At 37.9% G+C, this 25,695-nt stretch overlaps 3 protein-coding genes and 1 long non-coding RNA gene across 8 annotated transcripts in view; 2 read left to right on the top strand and 2 right to left on the bottom strand.

Annotated features, from left to right (window-relative positions):
• LOC139816875 (uncharacterized) overlaps window positions 1–3,272 on the top strand; it is a 159,236-nt gene extending 155,964 nt beyond the window's left edge. For 3 of the 4 annotated variants that reach the window (XR_011733102.1, XR_011733105.1, XR_011733103.1), the window contains exons 3-4: window positions 390–688; window positions 792–3,272. This is a non-coding gene — a long non-coding RNA (uncharacterized lncRNA). The remainder of the gene's footprint in view (window positions 1–389; window positions 689–791) is intronic. The other variant, XR_011733104.1, reaches the window with a different exon arrangement.
• Window positions 3,273–3,283: 11 nt separating this feature from the next.
• Tpr2 (Tetratricopeptide repeat protein 2) lies at window positions 3,284–7,618 on the bottom strand. Its single transcript, XM_071784673.1, has 12 exons — window positions 7,217–7,618; window positions 6,639–6,727; window positions 6,137–6,261; window positions 5,858–6,046; window positions 5,653–5,771; window positions 5,415–5,568; window positions 5,159–5,323; window positions 4,926–5,094; window positions 4,670–4,816; window positions 4,440–4,592; window positions 4,205–4,312; window positions 3,284–3,543 (listed from the first exon to the last, which is right to left on the bottom strand). The coding sequence occupies exons 1-12, from the start codon at window positions 7,456–7,458 to the stop codon at window positions 3,527–3,529; spliced, it is 1,677 nt and encodes a 558-aa protein (XP_071640774.1). The 5' UTR covers window positions 7,459–7,618; the 3' UTR covers window positions 3,284–3,526.
• Window positions 7,619–8,551: 933 nt separating this feature from the next.
• Window positions 8,552–13,817, bottom strand: LOC139816900 (replication protein A 70 kDa DNA-binding subunit-like). The gene is made up of 6 exons (XM_071784723.1): window positions 13,718–13,817; window positions 9,887–10,207; window positions 9,767–9,814; window positions 9,057–9,271; window positions 8,847–8,982; window positions 8,552–8,741 (listed from the first exon to the last, which is right to left on the bottom strand). Exons 2-5 carry the CDS (start codon window positions 9,932–9,934, stop codon window positions 8,895–8,897), a joined length of 399 nt encoding a protein of 132 aa, XP_071640824.1. The 5' UTR covers window positions 9,935–10,207; window positions 13,718–13,817; the 3' UTR covers window positions 8,552–8,741; window positions 8,847–8,894.
• A 16-nt stretch (window positions 13,818–13,833) lies between these two features.
• On the top strand, window positions 13,834–24,236 carry Isha (Insulator su(Hw) mRNA adaptor). 2 transcript variants are annotated; one of them, XM_071784720.1, is made up of 15 exons: window positions 13,834–13,976; window positions 14,689–14,817; window positions 14,897–15,188; window positions 15,359–15,540; window positions 15,634–15,906; window positions 15,983–16,129; window positions 16,207–16,454; window positions 16,528–16,713; window positions 16,870–17,003; window positions 17,091–17,299; window positions 17,393–17,570; window positions 18,011–18,307; window positions 18,797–19,024; window positions 19,593–20,966; window positions 22,050–24,236. In XM_071784720.1, the coding sequence occupies exons 1-15, from the start codon at window positions 13,947–13,949 to the stop codon at window positions 22,934–22,936; spliced, it is 4,794 nt and encodes a 1,597-aa protein (XP_071640821.1). In that variant the 5' UTR covers window positions 13,834–13,946; the 3' UTR covers window positions 22,937–24,236. The 2 variants fall into 2 exon arrangements, with proteins under 2 accessions (XP_071640821.1, XP_071640820.1); XM_071784719.1 differs by having other exon boundaries at window positions 19,569–20,966.
• The last annotated feature ends 1,459 nt before the right edge of the window (window positions 24,237–25,695 follow it).

The raw sequence follows: 25,695 nt of genomic DNA, 5'->3' as shown, positions 1-25,695 counted from the left end.
AGCAAACACCAAACAACATATGTAATTTACATGCAAGTTACACAATTTTCTACTCTACACATCCCAGACAACGCAATTGTCCAAAATCGGGACATAAGACGTCTTATTGCATTTACATTGTTGAATAAGAAATTGTGTAACTTGCATGAAAGTTGCGCATTACTTGGCGTTTGCTGGGACATTAAAATTACTATGCGGTGAGCTTCGTTTTTTTACTGGGGTGTAGAAATCACCCCAGGCGCCCCCGTTCTCGGGTCAATGCATGCCTGCCGTTTGGAATAATTGTTTTCGCCACGAATCCCTCGGTAAAGTCCCAAGTGAGGCTTCCGGACATCCTAGATTAGAAATTCTTTCGTGCGCGTTTAATCCCAAATACATATATTTTTCAGGCTTCCCCGGCTGAAAGTTAGTCTTCAGGCGCGACGATGCGTGCCACCGATAACGATTTTACGAACCGCACGTGCCCGAGGACGCACCACCGTAGGCATCGTGAGCATCGTATCGCACATTTGGATCTCGTCCCCGTCGTTCGACCGCGGACGTGCGATGTCACGGGCGGATATCGGGGATATCATGACGAATCACCAGCGTTCGCCGGGGAAATTTCTCACCCCCCGGCTGACCGTTATGAATGATGATCCCTTCGTCCTTATCGCGGATTTGAGAAGAAAAGCAGGCACGCATAAAGGTAATTCCTATATACTATGTATGTATATATATGTGTATCATAGTTTCAAATAAAATGATATACATAAATCGTTAATCGTTATCGTTATATTGCTATGTTGTAGGTATATGTATTAAAAGTCACATGCATACACTTGCACACATATAGATGCGAATAGAGAACAATGCGAAACAGCCGACACGCTTTACAGGGGCAATTTGGCGTCTGATATCAGGATCACTCTCGCAGTCACGCTGTATCGCTGGAAGCCAATTGGAGAACACCTCCGTGTGAATCACGGGACGGACATGTTACAGGTTCAATCGAGAACGACACGCTACGCGACACGTGCCCGCAACGTCGAACACCTGCGTATAACTCTTGCACGTGTCCACGAAAATGGCATGAATTTTCACATTCGTGTTCCATTATTTTCTTAAGAAGTAAATGTCGAAACTGATAATCGAATTAATTTTCGTACTTAATTAACGTACTTACAAGATTTGTAATAGGAATAACTTTATGACAAGCTTCCGAAAGCTTAATTGTAAGAGCTGCCTTAGAAGACTGAGTTATTAGCGATTTAACTTTACCGAATAGTAACACGTACTCTTCGATAATCAGGAAGATTGATATCAGGCCCTAATATCAATCTATAAACAATCCAATATTCTGCAATAATAACGAGGTCTCGATATCTAGCAACAAAAACCAAAACGATCAGTTCTTTCTCATTGAGAATTGTATTTTTACGCAAAATAGTAATCAATATCTCCAGGCAGACAGCTAATTATTATTTGAATTGATTGGTTAACCACTTTCTACGATAATAGCAACAATAAGGCTCCTTGTACCTGGTATCCTGGCAACAAGTTACTTTGGATTTATCATTGATTTAATTTTCTGGCAACGAGTTACTTCGATTTATCATTGATTTAATTTTCTGTAAAGCGAACAACTTCTGCTTTTACAGAGTTAAATGGTTTTTCTAACATTATTCTATCGGATCAACGGTGCGTGGACATGCCGCGTGGACATGTTGTCGTTCACGTACATGTGTATGAGTACGCAGCGAACCAGGGTTTCTCAGTGTCCCCAGAGAGTGATCGAGTGGATTGCCTTGACGCGCGCAACTCTCCACGCCTGAAAGTCACCTCCAAACTTTCCTCCTCTGATTGTCCGTCTCTCTCTCTCTCTCTCTCTCTCTCTCTCTCTCTCTCTCTCTCTCTCTCTCTCTCTCTCTCTCTCCCTCTCTCTCCTCCCCCCTCCCCCTCTCTCTCTTCTACTTCCTCAAAGCGGTCGGTTTTTCTTCGCTACTTCACACACATACACATCCACCTCTCTCTTTCTCATTCTCAACCTTTGTCTTTCCACGCGTCCACTCCCGGCAGCAAGGAACGAACATTCTTGGACAGGAAGATAAGTGATCGTCGAAATTGCTCGGCTTGGCAAGAAGCTACCACGTGGTCTCGGAAAGAAGTGTCGTCCACGTCCTTCGCTGTCACGTCGGTACATTTTCAGCTACCTGCTAGAGAGCAGAACACCGTAGACATCCAATGGTACTCATAAATATCCTATGTTATAATCTAGTTCTCATAGACTATCTTTTGTTAATATATTAACAAATGACAGTATGTATCAATGAGCGTAATGATACAGTAGAATTATTATTTAACAAATGATTATTTAAACGTAAACTATAAGACCTAGTTTAAAACTTAACTTAAAACTGTGCAAAGCAACTTCTCTTTTCTTCCAAGTAGATTTTATTTCAACAGATTTTTATATTATAAAGTTAAATTCTATTGAAGAGAGAGAGGGGAGTGTGTATCTTTTGTGTATGGCGACTCTTTCTTTCTTTCATTTTCATTAAAAAAGATCTAACAAATAAAAATTCCAAGTCAGCAAAATAAAATTTACAAATCAATAGCATATTTGAACTCTTATATTGATTACATTATAAAATAAAATTTTTATTTTTGTCACACACACACAATGCGAATGATTGAGATAAAACAACGAACATTGGTTCCGAAACTCGTTATATTCTTTACTCCAACTTTTTGCTATTGAAGCCTACATCGCCGGGAATAATTGATTATTTATGACTTTTCAACGTCGCATGCGTATCGAGTGTGACGATCATGACATGACAAGTCTCAATAAGGTAAATGATAAAAAGTAACCGTGTTGTGAATGAATCCCTTGAATTGGCGTAGGCTGAGAATGGAGGAAAAACCACATCTCAGCGTTTCCCGCGGGAGATGACGAAGTGAAAGCAAACCCTCCTACAGCGGCAATGTATCCCTCGCTGGTTTATCGCGAAATGTCATTGAAACATGAAAGGTTGTTTGAGATAAAACACGTACATATATATATGTATATACACATGTATATAGGAACAAAAATTAAATATACATTTATATAAAAAATTAAATTTACGGATACTAAATTTTATCGACATACTGTACAGACAGTTAATATTTTCTGCTTTTATTTTAACATCTTAGTATAATACTTTCCAACAGAATTAATATTTTATGTGGAAAATAAAAAAGTTGATGAATTCAGGATAATATCAGGAAAGTCAATTCGTACAATTGAATAAAAGCAAAATGTATTATAATTTATATATTTGTAGAAAGATCTATGGAATGAATACATTGTAGATAGAAACAATATATTCTTATAACTTTTATAATTATTTGAGAACGATTATATTAAGCGCGTGTATCGTCGCAAGATAAATGTATGGGATTCATATCATGTACGGAATTTATACCGTTCAATTACTTTACAGTAAGACAGTCGTATCTTGCTTTTATTTGTAGAAACAGATATGGAACCAGCAGGTATACGTTATACGGGCACAAAGTCTACGAAACACAATATTTCGTTAACGATTACACATCATATACTTACTTCGTAGCAGTCAGTAAAATTATAGTAAACTCTCGATTTTAAATTTTAACGAACTGTTTAAAACAATTCCAGCGATTGATAAGTGAAAACTAAAGCTGTAGTCTTTTGCAGATCAATATAATACCTACAATGTAATGATGACAAGACAGTTGTCTAGAGATTTCAATTAAAAAATAAAATAGACTTCTCGATAAGAATATTTCATCTATCAATCTAATGGATATTTTCTTTTCTTATCTATTCGCAAAGGTTTCGTCAGGTACAAGCGTGTTGCAGGCTTCGAAAATGCCTGTTGTACTTCGACGATTAACCTTAATGTTCTTTCGCTTATATTAAATCGAAAATCTATCGTATCGTAATATACGAGTATAATAAAATCATGAATGTTATATATACAACTTTGTTATATTGAAATAAATATACGTATCAATCGTTCAGACGAATCCTTACGTTCATCAACTTCAAAATAATAAAACGCAAAATGATACTACATTGCATCGTGAGCTTAAATATTCGAAAAATTCGATGAGGTATATTTACTGAAACAGACTCGAATACCATATACACAGTTAGATACACCGTATCATATCATGAGTTTTTAAAAACATCATTAACCTGGAAACTGGAACTGAAAAGCGTTACTACTAGGGAAACCATCATGAAATTGGAACTGAAACCCTCCATCTTGACAGAAGAAGTGGAACATTGCGTTCGGATCCATATCTGGAAAAAAAGAGATGGAAAATATATAAATACATAATATTAACAATAATAAAGTGATATTAACAGTAATAAAATATATGATGTATTAATTACGCTTGTGTACATAGAAAAAGGTAGAAATACCAACCTTGGAAACCACCTTCGTTATCATCTAGATCATGACCACGATCATAGCGAGATCGTTTCTTGGGATCTGAGAGAATACCGTAAGCCTCTCCGACTTCCTTAAACTTCTTTTCTTGCTCTCTTTTCTCTCCTTCGCTGGCGTTAGCATGACGATCTATAAAATATAAAGTATAACGATATGAAGTCACGTTTATAATTATATTAATTTTTCAACAAATATTTATTCCTTACCTGGATGATGATCCAAAGCTCGTTTCCTATAAGCCTTCTTGATGTCTTCAGTAGATGCATTTTTATCAATACCCAAAATCTTATAATAATCTTTCCTTTTGGATTTCCTCAATAGCAATTTAGCTTTTCCGAGTAACCGTTTCGTTTCTGAGAAAATTATAAAAAGATATATAAAGCATATCTTATAATAGCATACAATCTGTTATTGATGCTTCATTATACCATATGTTGAAATTAATAAAGAAGCGATTCATACCACGATTAGTCTTATCCATTTTACACGCTTTTTCGAAATCACGAACTGCCTCTTCAAATTCTTCGAGTTCCATATAAATACTCGCTCTTTTCAGAAGAGCTTTTAAATAATTGTCGTTGAGCTTTAGAGCTTCTGTGCATTCTGCTACAGATTCATTCAACTTTCCTAACTAAAAAAGAACAATAAATATTTATGCAGCCCTATCAATTTTGAAAGAAAGTATGATGTAATACCTTAGCTGCAGCTGTTGCCTTATTAAAATGCAACTTAGCATTAGTCATGATATTGTGCGGATCAATTGTTAAGGCTTCATTATAAAGATTATAAGCCTCTTGATACTGTTCTCTTTTAAATGCTGCATTACCCTCTTCTTTCTTCTTCTTCAAACATTTTGCTCTCTATAATAAAAAAAAAGAAAAATGTATGGAATTAAAATACATCATAATACTTAATATAAATTAGAAAAAATTTTTCTGTTTCTCTTCTTACTTTGTATATTTCTAATGCTTTGACATGATCTGGAGCAAGTCGCAGTACTTGTTGGAAATGTGTAAAGGCTCTATCAACATCATCTTGGAAATACAAGCACATTCCACGAATGTATATCGCCTCGGCGTTTTGTTTATCGATGTGTAAAACATCACTGAAGTAAAATAAAATTAATATATATATATATATTTATATGAATAACTATTATATATATTCTCGATTTAGCAAGGCAATTTACCTTGCAATATCCTGGGCTTCCTGATATCTTCCTAAAAGAGCTAGACACTCTGCTTTGGTCAGCTTAAAACGTGTTCCAGATGTACTTATGTCACAGCAGCGATCCATGCAATATACAACCTACAGGGGACACAAAATCCAATAATTATTTAATTAACAGTTCATCGTTTATAAATATGAAAATGTTATCAGAACAAATTCTTTACCTTACGATAATCCCTAGCACTGTAGGCAGCGTCAGCATCCTTGAGGAATTTTTTTACATATTCTATGTCTTTTTGTTCTGCAGATGTTGACTCGTTATTAGTATCAAATTCGTGCAAATTTTTTAATGTGGTCTCAGCTTCTAGAATGTCTCCCAAAATCAAATAGCACTTGATCATTCTTACGTACGCCTAGAAATAAATATGGACAAAAGATAAGTTTATTGGACAAAAAGTAAGTTTATTCATTCATATGATTAACAGATAGAGCTATTAGCATACCTTAGAAAATGTTGGCTCTAGCTCAATGCATTTTTTAGCATCTGCCAATGCATCTCGGTATTGTCCGAGCATCATGTAACATGCTGCTCTATTACCATAGTAACGCGATACATCAGGACACAACTCTGAAACATTTTGATTCATTATAATTACTTATAATAATAAGAGTGTAAAATTCTCAAAATAGAGCTCAATATCGTTAGAAAATTAGTTTTTTTCCGTTTAACATGCTGACTGCCGAATTAATTCGTAATCTATAGATTCGCAATCTATAAAAGATTGAATCAATTATTCATGAATTCAATTATTTGAAGGAAAAAATAAAATTTTATTGCAAGTTTCGAAAGAAAAATAAACATAATTGAATAACGCATTAAAATAATACGCTGATATAAAAATAGCATCAGGGGCAAAGTTACCTAATAGAAAGTTATAATAGAAACAGTCAATGTATTAAACCAAAAATAGTACATACTTATGTAATACCGCAAGAAATACTCACCAATAACTTCATTATAACCGACCAATGCTTTCTTGTACTGTTTTTGTGAATAATGCTCATTAGCAGCTTCCTTTTTCGATTCTGCCAAACTGTAAATATTGCATATGAATAAAAATACTAATAAGTATTACATTAATAAGAAATATAACATAAAATTGTATATTACAAAGCTGATACTATATGCAGCATCAAGCATGCGCATTTATATGTATACAAATTTATATATGACTCTTTCTTTTAATTAGACATCCCAAGCATCTCTCTACTTTCAAAATTCAAACTTGTTGTGTCACCCTCGTTCAACCTTGTCATTCTTGCGAATACTAATAGGTACTAGTCGGAGAATAAATAGACCGCCTACGCATGTGAAAAGACAAAGCACAGTGGATATTCAAATCGTCTACGCTTCAAGGGCAGCTACAAGGGTAATTTTACAGCGAATTCCTGCGTTGCAAGGGCGATTTATAATTAAATATAGGGTCCTTCCTAGAGCTTCCTAATCCTATATCCACATGACGCAAGAGCGGACGTCGGATTACCGAGTAACGCGACACGTGCTCTTTACAAAAGGGACTTACTCCTTGGTACTCTCCGTTGTTTCTCCGACGTTAGGTGCTGCTGGATCTGCGACAATGTTGATCGGTTGATCGGACGACGCCATAGCCGTGTTTCTCAATGAACGAAACGAGGACGGGCGACGACGGGTCGTCGTTGGTACGCACCGTGAAAACGCGCGAGGTACTCCCTGCCCTGCGTATCGTCGTCGAGACAAGGAGCGGGAATTGAGAGGCTTATCACCAACGAACGCGACGAACGACATACACAAAGCGTAGCGCAATTGAACGCAATGAACCGATGGACGTGGGGACCAACGTGCTCCTCCTCCTTCCTCCCTCACACGCCAATTATCACTGATACAGTGATACACTGATCACACGGTGTAAGCAGGCGTATGTAAGCACACTGTGGCACAGCACTGGGCTGCGTTCGGAAACGTCACCCGGGTATACACGGGTATACTCCCTTCTCCTTCTAACTCGCTGAGTACACTCGGGTGACGTTTTTGAACGCAGCCCTGACAAGAGAAGGATGCGTATCTTGCGAATGCGCACCAGCCGCCAATCGGGAACCAAGCATCATTCTGTCTTCGTTGCACGTCGAATATCAAACGAAGATAGAGCGATGCTTTCAGCGCTGTGAGCGTGAATCGAACCGTAGCCCCAGGGTATACCTAGAGATAGGTATACCTAATTCTCGAAATCATTTGTTATGAAACGAATTCGTTTATGAACGAAAAAGTGCGTTAACTGGGTTTCCATTGGCGCTCAGCTAAGAAATCCCCACCTTTTTCTTCATAAATAAATTCATTTTGATCGTTCACGGAAAGGTTGCAACACTTTTTTTGGATGGGTTTTGGAACGCGCGAATATTTAGATACTGCGAGCCACTGCATCTATATATATATATATATATATATATATATATATATATATATATATATATTTATTTATTTAAATTAAAATATTTAACAAATTCAAATTTTTTATTGCTCGACTACCTGGCTAAATTTATACATAGGTGCACATAGGTGTTATACATAGGTTCGAGCAATAAAAAATTTGAATTTGTTTTTAATCACTGGCGGATAAAAGTTTTTGTTTTAAAATATTTAAATTAAAAAAAATATATATAGAGAGTAATTCCAATAACTTTCAAGTCTTAAATTATTTTTAAGTCTTACATATTTTGCGACGTTTGACAAGTCTATCTAGTTAAGATATATGAGCTAAACGATTTATTTATTTCTATACGTTGTAGAATTTTTCTAAAGGACTGGATATTCTGTAAAGGTTTGATAGAAGCGGACAGTGCTGTTTGAATAAAAATGATGGATATATATAAAAAGGAGAAATTTTATTTTGCAACAAATATTCGATATTTATAACTCAGATATGATTTGGTTTACAAAGATGCAGACCGTAGCATCATATATATTCTTGAAAATAATAGTTATAATAGTTTGCATGAAGAAACGAGAAACTGTCTCCTTCGCGTTGCTCGCGCAAACGTATATGGCACCCTCTTCTGCTGCATCATTAGCATCTATTAGCAAAACAGATTTCAAAAAATCCATTTAAAAAAATGCAAACACAAGTTAACTGGTAATTTATTCCAGGCACAATTGGCGCAAGCCAACGATATACTCACTAGTTGGAAAAGGAGAACTTGCAGCTGCATGTGGATGTAGATGTGGATTCAGCATCTGATTGTTGGATTGCCTATCTTGTACCCAACTTCATTGCCAGAAAGCAACACCTCGATATCCAATATCAGCATCACGTATCTGATAGAATAAAATATGCTTGACACTTGATTTATTTACTTATTTTAATGCAAAAAGTAAGGTGTAAGTAATACCTTTCTGTGCCACTCTCGTTCACTGAAGCCAAGTGATAGTTTAATATTCTGCAGATTGCATACTCGTTCAAAATATCATCCGTGATAAGATTATTTAATTGAGTTGTCATCATGATGAACGAGCTTAAACTCTGTCCATCGGACACTAGCAATCTGTAGCGATCAGTAGCGACACCATCCTTTATATTAATGGTCCTCGGTAGTTTTTTATAACCCTGTAAAATTATTACACGATTATTAAGATTGCATTTACTGAAAATTACGAAGTAGAATTCTTGTCTTGCACATCCAAAGCATCAGTCCTGTGCAATGTACATCATAATTTTTTATTACAATTAAAATGTTTGATTGACAATTGAAATATTTCTAATGTCATAGACATATATTATGAGTCACGACGCATAGTACATCAAGATATAACAAACACTTAAAGTTAGATAAAAATCTACATAAAAATGACGGAAGCAATTGTCCTGACTCTGCTGACTAAACCTTGCTCTATAAAAAAAAAAGTCACGCTTTCTAGATAAATAATTTTGATGCGCCGACTTGCGAGGACGTGTGACAGATCAGGAATTCAGTAATAACTCCTTAACGACAGTTTCGGTATTGTTGCGCAGCTTTTTTACTATATATAGTACCTGCGCAACGATACCGAAATACGTCGTTACGAAGTTACAAAATCCTGCTACTGAATTCTATATACTTACCAATATTTGAAGCACCGGTTTCGCGACGTCTGTGCCCCGCATGATTCTCTAAAACGATGAAATGTCGACTGTTACACACAATACAACGCAATAACAACATAATGCTTTCAACAGATTCACCTCCAACGCTCCTTCCGTTAAATTGTACGAATTGTACATGACTGGCATGACTGCGGTTTATTGTCAGCGTGGTGAGAAAAGTCCTACCGATTGCTTAATTGCTTATCCAACAAAAAAAAGGCCGACGAAATATCTCCCGTTCCTCTGTTTCCCGCTGAACAGTTGACATCGATTGTCGAGATGGTCGAGATTGGGCGCGTTCAGCAGACCAAGTAGCAATCAAACGTGATTGGCTCTTACTTTTAGAACCAACCAATCAAAACAGTGTGTTGATAAGACGAACTCAACGGTTGTGCAACAGTTGTGTCTGCTGAACGCGCACTTTGGACGACAAAAGACGCCATAATTCCGCCATATTCGGCTAATGTCAAAGAAACCAATCAACGTGAGAACATAAATGCATGATCAATTTTGAGAATCTCAAGCTCGACAAAATTAATTTTATTTACTGCATGTACTACGTTTACGCGAGCGTTACTTCTGTATATAGTAAAACTTACGATAATTTTCGTAAACGAGATTTTCCTTCGCGTAAACGGGATTTTGTAGTAACTTACGATAATTTACTCCGCGTAAACGAGTAAATTATAGTAAGTTACTACAGAAGTAACGCTCGCGTAAACGTAGTAGCAGTCGTAATTAGCGCGCGGGACGTTTCGCCGCGTTTCGCGTCGAAAACCGAATCGAACGATTTCAAGAATATAGGTAGTCGTTCACGGAAAGGTTGCAACACTATTTTTTGGATAGGTTTTGGAACGCACGAATATTTAGATACTGCGAGCCACTGCATCTATATCTATATATATATATATATATAATATATATAGATATATATTTATTTAAATTAAAATATTTAAATTAAAAAAAAAAATATATATATAGAGTAATTCCAATAACTTTCAAGTCTTAAATTATTTTTAAGTCTTACAGATTTCGCGACGTTTGGCAAATCTATCTAATTAAGATATAATATGAGCTAAATGATTTATTTATTTCTATACGTGTTGTAGAATTTTGCTAAAGGACTGGAGATTCTGTAAAGGTTTGATAGAAGCGGACAGTGCTGTTTGAATAAAAATGATGGATATATGTAAAAAGGAGAAAATTTTATTTTGCAACATTCTATATTTATAATTATAACTTAGATATGATTTGCTTTACAAAGATGCAGACTGTATATAGTAATCATCATATATATTCTTGCAAATAATAGTTATAATAATAGTTATAATAATAGTTATAATAATAGTTTGCATAAAGAAACGAGAAACTGTCTCCTTCGCGTTGCTTGCGTAAACGTATATGGCACCCTCTTCTGCTGCACCATCTTTTAGCAAAACAGATTTCAAAAAATCATTTTAAAAAATGCAAACACAAGTTAATTGGTAATTTATTCTAGACACAATTGGCGCAAGCCAACGATAAACTCACTAGTTGGAAAAAGAGAACTTGCAGCTGTGGATGTAGATGTGGGTTCAGCATCTGATTTAATGTCTATATCAGTTGGATTGCCTATCTTGTATCCAACTTCACTGCCAGAAACCAACACCTCGATACCCAATATCAGCATCACGTGTCTGATAGAAAAAAATATGCTTGACACTTGAATTATTTACTTATTTTAATGCAAAAAGTAAGGTGTAAATAATACTTTTCTTTGCCACCGTTGTTCACTGAAGCCAAGTGATAGTTTAATATTCTGCAGATTGCATACTCGTTCAAAATATCATCCGTGATAAGATTATTTAATTGAGTTGATAACATGGTAAACGAGCTTAACCTCTGTCCATCGGACACTATTAATCTGTAGCGATCGGTAGCGACACCATCCTTTATATTAATGGTCCTCGGTAGTTGTTTATAACCCTGGAAAATCATTACACGATTATTATTAAGATTGCGTTCACTGAAAATTACGAAGTAGAATCCTTATCTTGCACATCCAAAGCATCAGTCCTGTGCAATGTACATCATAATTTTTTATTACAATTAAAATGTTTGATTGACAATTGAAATACTTCCAATGTGATAGACATGTATATCATGAGTCACGACGCATAATACATCAAGATATGACAAACATTTTAAGTTAGATAAAAATCTACATAAAAATGATAGAAGCAATTGTCCTGACTCTGCTGACTAGAGCTTGCTCTGTAAAAAAAAAGTCACGCTTTCGAGATAAATAATTTTGATGCGCCGACTTGCGAGGACGTGACAGATCAGAGGTGGAATTCTGTAACTCTTTAACGACAGTTTCGGTATTGTTGCGCAGCTTTTTTTACCATATATAATACCTGCGCAACGATACCGAAACTGGTCGTTACGAAGTTAGAAAATCCTGCTACTGAATTCTATACTTACTAATATTTGAAGCACCGGTTTTTCGACGTCTGTGCCCCGCATGATTCTCTAAAACGATGAAATGTCGACTGTTACACACAATACAACGCAATAACAATATAATGCTTTCAACACATTTACCTCCAATGCTCCTTCCGTTAAATTGTACATGACTGGCATGACTGCGGTTTATTTTCAGCGTGGTGAGAAAAGTCCTACCGATTGTTTATCCAACAAAAAAAAGGCCGACGATATCTCCCGTTCCTCTCCGGTCTGTTTCCCGCCGAACTGCGCCGAACAGTTGACACCGACTAGTCGACTAGTCAAATGTTCGAGACAGTTCGAGAATCGTTCAGGCACAGTATACAGAACGCGGAAACGCTTGCCGCGCGACAAGAAGCGACGCGGTAGCCAATCAACGTGTTGCTTTTCCGTAAGAACCAAAAGTTTATTGGCTACCGCGTTGCTTCTTGCCGCGCGGCATGCGTTTCCGCGTCCTGTGTGCAAAAGTTATAAGGCCGAGTTTCCACTGAGCGCGTCACGCGTCGCATCATTCATTGCAACCAATCAAAACATCTTATTTTATTACATTATTTGTGACGGGATGTTTAGATTGGTCGCGTTCAGCAGACCAAACCGCTCAGTAGCAGTCAAACGTGATTGGCTCTTACTTTTAGAATAAACCAATCAAAACTGTGTGTTGATAAGACGAACTCAACAGTTGTGCAACAGTTGTGTCTGCTGAACGCGCCCATTGGACGACAAAAGACGCCATAATTCCGCCATAATCGGCTAATGTCGAAGAAACCAATCAACGCGAGAACATAAATGACCAATTTTGAGAATCTCAAGCTCGATCAAAATTAATTTTATTTACTGCTACTACGTTTACGCGAGCGTAAAGCTCCTATGCGCAATAGGCGATAGCGATAGCGATAGCGACAGCGACAAGGTTGCCGACAAAGCTATATACCTTTGTCGGCAACTTTGTTGCTGTCGCTATCGCTATCGCTATCGCCTATTGTGCAAGGGGCTTTACTTCTGTAGTAATGCTAGGTCTACAATGCGAGTCGTGAAGTCGTGAGTCGTAAAAATTGACCAAACACAGTCGATTATTCTCCTCAAATTCGATAGTGATTGGTCAGTTCTAACGACTCACGATTTTACGACTCGCATTGTAGACCTAGCATAACTTACGATAATTCTTTCGCGTAAACGGGATTTTGTAGTAATTTATGATAATTTACTCCGCGTAAACGAGTGAATTATCGTAAGTTACTACAGAAGTAACGCTCGCGAAAACGTAGTTGTTAGGTAGCAGTCGTAATTAGCGCGCGTGACGTTTCGCCGCGTTTCGCGTTTCGCGTCGAAGACCGAAGGAATTTAAATTCTCGCGCGAATGCGGACACTTGACGAGACGCGCGACGCCACGAGGAGGCCAATCGATAATCGCCGCGCGAAATCGACGCCTCTCTCTCACTGCCTTACCGGTCGCGCGGGCGACAGGTGTGACGTCACACGTTGGCCGTCCCGCGATGCGTATCGGGAAACACGGGAGACCTGCCATCTTGAATGGCATGGCTCGGCTATACAGTGCGTGATGAAGGAGACATGCGAGGTTTAACGCGGACGTTACGCTGGTATTACGCTGCGTCGGCACCCGCGTGAGATTCAACGACGTTCGTGACGCGAGACGGCACTTCCCCAGCCCCACGCGATGGAGGCGGTGAAGGCGTTCAACGCGGAGGTAAGCAACCACCCCGGGGGTCCCTCCGCTCGTGTACGCGCACCGTCTTAGAGGTCACCGTCGTAGGGGCAGCTCTCCCTTCTCTTTGGCGCTTCGCCCTCGCGATCAGCTTGGCTTGTCCTATCTCGCCTCGAATCTGAATCTCGCGCGAAAATCGCGGCTGCGCTTGCGACCAGAGAAAAAATTAACTCCGATGCGTTGTCCCCCCCTGAATATGCTCCCTAATTGTAGCTCCGTTCGATCTCGACGAAAAGGGTTTCCTCGCCGGAGGGATATACAGTTCGCCGAGATTGTCCGAGAGAAATTGCCATCGCGACAAGTAGCTCCACGGTCCCCCTCGTGGCCTGGAGCGGGGGGCTCGTTTTCGAGGAGCACTTTTGCACAATTTCGATCGAATGAGTAACCGTGATTTTGTCGAGCGAATCTAGCTGTATTTCTGAATCGCGAGACGATAAAACACAAATGTGCACACGCGCGATGTTTTGATTTATATGTTCAATACTGTGTTACGCTGACTACACTGTATACTTTAATCGAATGCATTAGTCGCAGCTTTAGGCGGCGCAAGCTCAGAGATACTTTGATATTTACTTTCTATCGGAGTACAGTTTTCGTATAGATATTTTTAAATTTAGGTATCACTTATTAGTTCTTGCTAAATGTATTGGTTCTTTAGAGAAAACTGGATTAATTAAGATTTGATGTTTTACAGCTCTCTGCTCTCTACGAGGTCAAACCCCCTATCTCAAAAGCCAAAATGAATTCGCTTACACGGGGAGCCATCAAAGCAATAAAATTCTACAAACATGTTGTACAAAGCGTGGAAAAATTCATTCAAAAAGTAAGTGTACCTATTCGAATGCTTTTTCTTAAGATATTACATACATGGGTGTATCTAATTTGCTTCGTTCTGTTTTTAGTGCAAGCCCGAGTACAAAGTACCAGGGTTGTATGTAATAGATTCAATTGTTCGACAATCCCGACATCAGTTTGGGATGGAAAAGGATGTGTTCGCTCCGCGATTTGCGAAAAATATGCAGACGACGTTTCTCAATCTTTTGAAGTGTCCGCAGGAGGATAAAAGCAAAGTTATACGTGTATTAAATCTTTGGCAAAAGAACGCAGTTTTTCCACCAGAAGTTATTCAACCACTTTTTGATCTGGCAGACCCAAACCATCCAATACATAAGGAACAGACAGTAAATAGCAATGGTAAATATTACATAATACAGTTGAACAAAAATATTCCAAATTAATAAACGATATAAATATGTAACTTGAAATACACACACACACACACACACACACACACACACACACACATATACACATATACATACATATGGAAAATGTCTATATTTTAAAACGTTTCATTATTGTAGGTACATTAAATGCATCGTCTGGAAATAATCTAAGTAATGTAAGCGCGGTCACTAAGACTCCACCATCTGCAATTAAAAACGCTGTGAAGGATCCCAAACTATTTCCATCCGGAAAAACGATCGATCCAGTATGGTTAGCACAAACAAAAATGGAAGCAGCAGTCAATGCAAATAAACTTTTGGTAATATTATTACATATGTTTATATTATGCGCGTTTATATTATTATATTTATATTTGCTTAAAACTTATTGAATTTTATTGTTTCCTACACAGAATCAATCCAATTCCGGCCAGATGGATTCCTCTCTTTTCGACCAGTTACAACATTTACAGCAACTACTTTTGAAAAAGGATGCTTCAAACGAACCAAAGAGTTCCGTCAAGTTTGATAAGAAATTGTTAGATTTTGATTACGGCGAAGAAGAAGATGACGATGTTGTTGTTACTAATTCTCCAAACACAGCTGCCTCAACCAATACCCAGCACAATGCAGTTTCAGCAAACAGCAGTTTAGAAAGCCTTGGACTGTTACTTGCAAATCCAGAGGTACTTGTCAAGTACCAAAAGTTAATAGCAATACTAAAGGGTAATATAATCATTCAATATATTGTGTCATTTAAAGGTTTTGAGACAATTACAAACTTTACAACAAACCATGCAAAGCAATGCATCCTCCTCACAACTTGAAATGGAAGAAAAGATGCGCAAGCTGCAACAAATGAAACAGCAGGAAGAAGAATTCGATAAGCATTTAGCACAAACTGTTTCTGTAAGTTGTTCAGATAATTTTTATTAATTTTTTATATATCACGATTGTTTACATCAATTTTTTTTCTTTTATTTCAGAACCTTCCATTTGCATCTGAATGCGAATTAAAACCTTCTGATATTTTAAAACCAAACACACAAAATTACGCATCAAATATGAACAGCAATGTAATGCAAGATATGAGCCAGCCACCACCTGGTTACCCGCCAGCTCTGTCATACGCTTCGCAGGCTTTATCAAGTATTCGACAAATGAATCAGTCCACGCACCAAAATCAAAAGAGTCCGTTACTTGATGAACGACAAGAAACACAAGATTATTCCGGGTAAATATATTATAATTCAACTAATCAAAATAATTCAAGCTTTATCTCTTCTGATGGTTATTTTTTTTTATAGGAACAGTATCAGGCGTGATAGCAGCAGTGTAGAAATTGTAAACTGTGAAAACACGAGTTCCCAAAGTAGATCGCCAGAACGATATCGACATCACAGTCGATCTCGATCTCCACGGCACAGAGATAGAGATAGAGATCGAGATAGAGATAGGAAATCTCGATCTAGAAGCAGGTCAAGACGAAGAAGGTAATTAGGCTAAAATGAGCATTAAATTAAATTGATCGTCTTTATAATTGAAGTTTTAGATATATTAAATATAGGAAAATATAAAGATTATTACAAATAATTGATCTGTATTTTTGTGCCATTAATTTTACTACATATATATTTTCTCTTTCTTAGATCTCGGTCAAGAGACAGGGGTCGTGATAGAAAACGTGATGATAGTCGAGAAAAAATGACGGAAGAAGAGCGGGAGAAGGATAGGGAGCGACGCAAACGCGGTTTGCCGCCGATAATTAGAGATAAATTAAGTGGTATGTATATTGTGAAAGTGAAGAGGATCTTCCTCGTTCTCTCATATATCAGAAAAGTAGGAAAAAATTAAACCCACGTTTTTGCAGTTTGCAGTACAACACTTTGGGTAGGACATTTGTCAAAACTTGTACATCAAGAAGAATTGTCCGACACATTTGGAGAGCTTGGTGATATCGTTAGCATTGATTTAATCTCGCCAAGAGGTTGCGCTTTTATATGTATGAACAGAAGGCAGGATGCATATCGAGCACTAACGAAATTGAAAAATCAAAAAATGCAAGGCAAAGCTATTACGGTAATTAACAAATACTTATAATAAATCTCTTATGTAATAACTGAATAAAGTCGAGAATTCTTTGACATTTCTATTTTTACTTTAATTTTACAGTTAGCATGGGCACCTGGTAAAGGAGTGAAAGGCAAGGAATGGAAAGACTACTGGGAAGTAGAGCTAGGCGTCAGTTACATCCCTTGGAATAAATTAAACAACATTACCGATCAAGAATTGGAGTTACTGGAAGAAGGAGGAATGATAGACGAAGACACATTACCTCCTCATTTGAAAGGTACATTTTTTCAATGTGTACATACATATAGAGAGCGAATTAATACCTACATAGAAAGTAGGTAATTGGAAGAGAGTAGTTTAATAAATTATGTATCAGTTTTTTAAAAGCCAAGTTTTTTATATGGTTAAACATATAAATTAAGGTGATATGTAACTTGATTAAACTTGCGAAATTAAAATTACAGTATTATTTTCAAACTGAAATCCGATTATAAGTCGGATTGAAAGAAAACTGAACAATTTTATTTTGATGAAGATATTGTCAATTCTGGTATTAAAATAATTGACGATATTTTGCTTAAAAAAAAAAAAATATATATATATATATATATATATATATATATATATATATATATATATATATAAAAGATATATATATTATTACATGTCGTGATTAATAATAAATTCTAAAATACATTTTTCTCTTTTATGCCACAGGAAAACTGAAACACACCGGCACGAGTGCGGACGTCCTGCAACAACAATTGCATCTGCAACAGCAAGCAATGGTTGCCGCTGCAAACGCTGGTGCTCCTATTCCCACTTTAACGGACGGTATCGTTAATGTCATCCAGTCGTCGGCTAATTCACAGCAACAGCAGCAGCAACAGCAACAATTAGTCGACACTAGTCAACCGCCACCAATCAGACCACCGACATCGGCTGCGCTATTGCCTCCTCCGAACACGCAGTTGCAAATGATGCCCCCAGCATTTACGATGCCAGGAGTGCCACGTGAGTTTATAGCATTTATTGTTTCTTGAATTCAATTCTTTCTGATGAATGTTCAGACCAGATTTTGCAAGTACAGATGCGATATATAATAGGTCTGTTTTCTATTGCCGCACTGCTGAACTAGTGCACACTGGTGTGCACTAGTTCAGCAGTGCGGCAATAGAAAATAGACCTCTAGTGTATAATTACTCACAGCATTATATTTTATTTAGGCTTTTTTATATACAAGCTATTATTTATATATGTATATATTTTTTTTCTTTACATAGGTTGTACATGCTTTATAAAAATAAAAAAATATTTTTTTTACAACAAACATGTTTTCATAATGTTATATGCTACGATAAGATGAGAATATTGAAATTATAAAATATATAGTAATAATTCCTAATTTATTAGGATACACAAATGCAAATTATAAGATGATACAGTAGTTACGATTTCTAGCAAAGTATCTGACAGTTCTGAGATGTCACAAATCTTATACAGGAATGATTAGTCACATGGGCCTACAAATGACGCATGGATTAATGCCGAATGTTCCGATTGGAGTGCCGCCACCTAACATGCAGAGTCTGCTGGGACCACCCGGCATGATGCAGACCATGTTGACACCCTCAGTAAACCCGCCATTTGGAGCAGGTGTTGGCGTAAGTTTATTGACACAAATTCCACTGCCCGCACCTGCAGCGCCTTCGGATAAGCCAAACTCCACTGGTATGTATAGTTCTTCACCATTAGTTAATAATTCAAAGAATCTCTGAGATATTGCCAATAAACATGTTATTTTTTTATAACTATATACGAAGTATTTATCACAATATAGTATATCGAAGACTGAATTTTTATTCTTCTGTTAAATATGAACAAAAATGTAATAGCTTATATGATTAGTAAACAAAATAAAAGAATGTAAGTATAACAAAAATTGATGAATAAAATTTCAGTCAAGATATACGTATAATTAAAATTTGTATAAAAGTTACATTCATTATTACAAATTTAATCTTGACTCATACCTTTGTACTTTCTATGAACTATTAACTTTAAGAATGAAATAATAATCGAATATTTTTCTATCTTGGCTGAGATTTAAGCAAATAATACTTGTATACGTAGAAAAAAATAGAAATAATCGGAATTATCAGCGCTAATTAATATTAGTACAATTATGTATTCTGAGATCTAATTTCAATTGAACCCGCGACGATACTTATAACTTTTACCGTCCCAGCAAAGTTGGCTAATCGAAGCCAAACAGGATACGAGATCCTGAACATTGCAGGTATGCCGCACAACGTTCCACCGATTGGAGTACCGCCGCCTACGACGGAGACGAGTATGCCGAACTTGCCAATGTTACGGCAACCATACGGAGTGGGTCCGGCGCCGCCGATGCAGATGCAACTACCTCAACAACAGCACCACTCGGACGATATGGACGTGGAGATGGAGGACGCGATGCCGCAAAGTTTGAGCAGCAACTTGCCTAAGGACAAGCCGAATCTCAGTGATCAGCTGATCGCGGCGATGAATATAAGCGGCGGTGTGAACGACTGTCGTCTGGAGAACGATCAATCTCGCGAGTATAAGGAACGAGAACGCGATCGGGAGAACAGGGAAAGGAGAGACAGGGGTGATCGAGATCGCGGGGATCGCATGGATATCAATGAGTGCAGGATGGATCGTGGCAGGGACAGAGGAAGGGGACGGGATCGTGGTCGGGATAGACGGAGGGACGGTCGCGACGGTCGCGAGAGAGAGAGGGACGAGAGACGCGATCGGGACAACCGTGAGAGCCGAGAAAGCCGGGAGAGTAGCACCAGACACTCGGAGGGACCGAGTGTGCAGAATCAAAACGTCCAGGAAGGCGAGGGCATGGCGAAGAAGGAGGGCAAGCCTAGTCTAGCTGAACGATTGCGACAATTAGCCGACGGAACGTTACCATTGGATGACCGGATGGACCGGAACATGCGTGGTAACCGATCCGAGCGAAGCAACGAGCGGAACGACAGAAACTTCGAAGAAAGTCCCGGAGGCGCAGCGGCACGACGGCCACCTGGCGACATGCCGATCTCGTTGATGGATCTACCTAAATTCGGAGTGCTACCTCCGGAGCGAACAGATTTCCCGCGAGGACCGGATTTCCGGCCCGGGCCGCCGGACGCACGCGAGTTTCCGCAACGCGGCCTGCCCGATCGGCCTGATCGGCAAAATTTTCCGCCGCGCGGTGGGCCGAGGGCTTCGCAGATGGACGACTTCCTGGATCCCAGGATGCAGCCTGGCATATTCCCGGAGGAGTACGAGAGCAGACTGGGCCACAATGGGCCCCGACCTGACGACTTTCCCCCGAGCAGGCTAGGTCCGGCTCGCGACGAGTTTGAGCGACCGGAAGTGCGTGCTCGCAGACCGCCCGTGGACGAGTACGAACGCGAGCGTTTCGAGTACGAGATGAGACGCGAGGGATTTGATCCACGAATGCAAGACGGCTTCGATCTCAGAGGTCACAACGAGCGCTCCGACTTCGATCTTCGTAGGAGAGAATTTTTCGGTGGCCCAATGGAACCTGTGTTCGGAATGCCGCCTTTAATGGGACCAAAAGGACCGAGAGGACCGGTTGGCCCTGAAGGATTTGGACCGCGTGGAGCAAGGGGACCTGGTAAGATACGAATTTCCTCTCACTTTCTTCATGACTGTTTGATATTGTTTTATGTTAGAGAATGCTATTTATTGTCTAGGATGTTATTAAGCGCATTTAGTGCGCCAGATTTCTTTTTGCAAACTGAAATCTTGTCCAATCAACTTTAGTTTTATAATCCTGGGTGAATCTTAATCTATTCTAAAGATTCAAAATAATAATTCCACGTGATTGTCAACTACATACATAACTTGGAGGTCCAGAGAGCCGTTTTACGCAGATTATGCATTTAAAATCCGTATGTAGGATGAGGGATCAAACCTGAGACTCGCCAATTATGACACCATTCCTATACGGAGGCACGTGACATCCCAAATAATTGTTATAGAAAATATTAAAATTTTGATATCTGTATTTTGACAGAACAGCCAATAGGCAATATTAATATTAGAATTTGATATTATATCGTGGACAATCGGTCACTTTAACTTGATAGCCTTAGTTCGTTATCTATTTTCAATCTTTTCCTAATATAATGTATTACATTCACTTAGAATATAGAGACACTAATCATTTGGAAATGATGAATGTATATTTATTGTAAAATACTTAAATTATTAAGAATATCCAAATTTACTACAAAAATATATATAGTAAATGCGGCATATATAATAATCAAATTTTTTGAATTTGGCCTTAATTAAGAAAAGAGAAAGAGAGAAAAAAACAGGAATAATAACTAAATATTGTTCCAACAGGAACTTTATATTTCTTATTACATAAAATGTGTAATATCGGTTCCTGTGTTCACATACGCATGTATTGCATGACACAACTGTAATCATAAACTTTTAACGAACTTATATCAATGCTTATACATAATAACAATAATTATATTTATGACTCTCTGCATGAATTTCTGGATGTTAGTTCGTTTATTTAATTTCTTCGCTCTGTGGATTTACATATTCAAAAAATACGTAACAATATATATAAAACGAACGATATATAAAACGAACGAAGATCTATTTTATTAATTACAGCGTGGCAAATATGATTATGTTCTCGCTTCGTGCCTGTGTCACTTTGCCGTGTCTTTTGTAGGTCCGCTGATGTTCCATTTACGTGGTATGGGTCCGAGAGGTATGAGGCCCGGGATGAGGCCGCCGTTCGCACCTCGAGGTCCACCGTTCGATCCCAGAGAAGCGGACTCTTTCTTCCGACCTCCGTTCGATGAAATGCGCGGTCGTCCAGGACCGCACATCCGACCACCGTTCGGTCCGATGGGCCCACCAGCGATGCATGGACCAGACGGTCCGTGGAGAAATCAGGAGGGCGGTGGACCGCCGCCCGCGTCATGGTCCGGACAGGAAGGACCCGAAGGACATGCGCAACGTGAGAATCATCTCCCGCGGGACAAGCAAAAATTAACGAAGCACCAGGACTATAAAAATATATCCGAGCGGGAGAACCGCAACCGAAATCGCAAATCCAGATGGGGTAATGTTAGCCCGCCACTGACGGACGACGTGGACGAGATGCCGTCGGAGGAGGCCGAGAATAAAGTAGAGACATCGGATGGCGGGGAACTAGTGGCGAAGAATAGCTTCGACGTTTCATCCTCGGCCATCGATCAGCAGAGTCTTCTGATGCAAAAGAAACAAGATGAGTCGACAATTCACGAGCAGGATGTGATGCATAGTGACAGAGAAAATGAGTTTGCGAGTATGCCAAACGATAAGGGCAGCGACGAGATTAGCTATAAAAATGACAAGAATCAGGCCAGTACCTTCGAAATTGGTGCGGATCATTTCTCCAGCAACGATTTAACGTTAAAGCAGCGGGGTGAAGAGGAACAGTGTGAATATGAAGCACCCATTCCAGCTGAAGATTCAGCGCAACAACATGTGGTACAATCGATCGAACAAATAGGGCACGTCAGTGAAAATCATAGTGAGCAATCAGTGGAACACCAAGTGGATTCGTTATAAAGGACAGAGAGAAAGGAAAGGAAGGAAAAGATCAATATTGGGAAAATTACCAAAGTAAAGTATAGAGAATCTTCAGGCAGATTCGTGTAAAATATCGTTTAAATCGATGTACATAGAGTCGTGCTACAGCGAGAGCGAGAGAGAGAGAGAGAGGGAGAGAGTGAGAGAGAGAGAGAAAGAACGAGCGAGAGAAAGAGAGGGAGAGAGAAACAAAAGTGAAAATTCGATTTTACAGACTCAGAATTATCGCACTCTGGAGTGGTGGGAGAGCCGTTGGGTCCAGTGAGTTGTTTTGAGTATCTTTTAGTCGTCAGAATATTCAATTGTTGACTCTCGTGTAAGTCTTAATCAAGATTTCTTCCCAACTGAAATCTGCCGCTTAGATAATTGCTGTGATAGAGTGAACACAGGACCTGTTTACCCGTGTAGAGGTATATACAGAGATTCAATTCTTAGTCAAAATTCTTTTATCATAATCTACTTTTTTCCTCTTCTTTATTTTTTTAATGTTGAATAACGATCGCGAACGACGCGTAGTTTTGCATATATCTGTATATGCATACATGTATATACAAACGTATATATAGACACATTTAAAAGAATTCCATCATTGCCATTTATACGAGATAAATCTCCAGTCAATCTTTTTGTAGTTTTATTAAGAACTTTCCTGTATAGTTAATTTCGAATCATCCATCGGGCATTGTATAGCGAGAGTATCGTACCTCATGTCCCTTTGATGAGGATTAATTTATTGAATTGTACATACTTTTATATTTTCGTAGCAGAACAAATGAATGAATATAATGTGCTGATTGCCATTGCTCAATCAAAGAAAGAAAAAGAATAAATATTTTATATATAACGTCTTTGATAACAAAAGAAACATGGCCTTGTTATTCCGATATACGCGCGTAGCTCCCAATCACAAACAAAATGAAAACGACAGACTAAGTCTACACGTGTATAATATACGAATTATATTTCTAGGCATCTACAGAGAGACATGTACATAACACAATTCAGAATATTTCTCTTTTTAATCGTGATCTTGTTATCGATTGTGTGAAATTAGCTTATCCCTCGCTTGAATTCTACGTAATCGAATAATTTAAATGACCCGGCTCTACGGTCAACTAACTCACGGCACAAATTCATTTCATTCTGCATAAGGAGATTTAAAGTAAATCTGTTCGAGTGTAAGAGCGAGAATGGTTACATAAAAGTACGATGTATCCCACGCGTACACGCGCTTCCATGTAACTTACACACACATTTGCACACACACACACACACACACGTACAGACAACTTAGTTCCTGTGTTCACATACGCATGTATTGCACGGCGCAGCGATGGAAGACACGTGCTTGCGCTCAAACTGAGTGACAAGTGCAAGGTATTGTTCCCAATTTCTTTCACATACCGTTAGTCGAGAAATGTGACACAAGATGATTAAAAGAGCCACTGCTTGGCCGCCACCACTCCAGGATGAAACTCGTCGATACATATGCTACCCATTAATTATTGTGTATCTTTAACGATTAGAATAATTGCTTACGGCTAAGAGATGGTATTAAGGGAGAACGACTTCCAAAGTTGAAATGTCCGATCGTGTTCCAGTTGTTGGACTCGTCAACTGAAACCAACTCTTTGATTCTGAAACGTTAATATTAGACGTTCACTTCGCGCCTTTGATGATGAATAAAAAAAAACTGGATTGTTAAGAGATAATCGTGGTAGACTTTCTAACGAGCCGTTAAAAATAGGATATGATAGCATTATTTCGACGCGTATAACGACAATGTTTGATATTTTCACGTTAGAACGCATGTATGTCTATTTCTTTGCTTTGAGCTTACTTTACTATAAGTTTCGTTTTACGATCATATATTCATATATGTGAATCCATGAACAAAAAAAAACAGCAACTGTATTTAAGAGCGTATACTTAATATGAACATAAATATAAATTGATAAAATATTCTTTCTTTTCACTAATAGCATGCTGGTACTTAACGTAATTTTCAACACATAATGTCCACACATTTTGTTGACAAATTTTATAATATCCTGATATATTGTAACACATAAAAGATTAGAAAATTCTGTAAAGTGTATTGCGCAGATAACAATGTGCTGACATGTGTTTATATCTATATCTTATATTTGCTTTTTCGATTAATTTCTTTATAAACTGTTGTAGTGCAAATATCATAAACAGTTTTCGAAATGAGTATGAGTAACGCGTACACAAGTGAAGAATTATTGAGACAAACCGAACATTGTTATTATTCATTTAATGTATAGTTACATTTGCTTCCAATTCATGTAACACATTAAAGATGCATTGTAATCATAAGTTTCATGGATGTAAATTTTAAAAAAATTTTTTGAAACGAGAGCAAACCTGGAGTGGTGCGCGGCACTACATTCTAGGATTTTATACGTATATTGGAATGAGATTACAAATTTTTAATCTGACCGTAATGTGGAACTTCTTGAGGCATGTTATGTTTCCTCGTGTTTAACATTGCTTCCAAATTTGAGGGAGATAGTATTTTAATTTTTTGAAAAGTGTTTTACGTGTTTTTTTAATTACCTATATATAATTATATGTAATATATATATATATATATACATTACATATAATTATATATATATATATATATATATATATATATATATATATATATATAATTAAAAAGAATGTCTTTGCAATAGACATCTTTTTTTTTTTTAGTTTGTCAATTTAGTTGA

The sequence above is a fragment of the Temnothorax longispinosus genome, chromosome 7, assembly GCF_030848805.1.
Source record: "Temnothorax longispinosus isolate EJ_2023e chromosome 7, Tlon_JGU_v1, whole genome shotgun sequence".
In the NCBI taxonomy this organism is placed as follows: domain Eukaryota; kingdom Metazoa; phylum Arthropoda; class Insecta; order Hymenoptera; family Formicidae; genus Temnothorax; species Temnothorax longispinosus.
The sequence above is the reverse complement of the archived record's forward strand: the minus strand, read 5'-3'. Positions and strand labels throughout refer to the sequence as shown.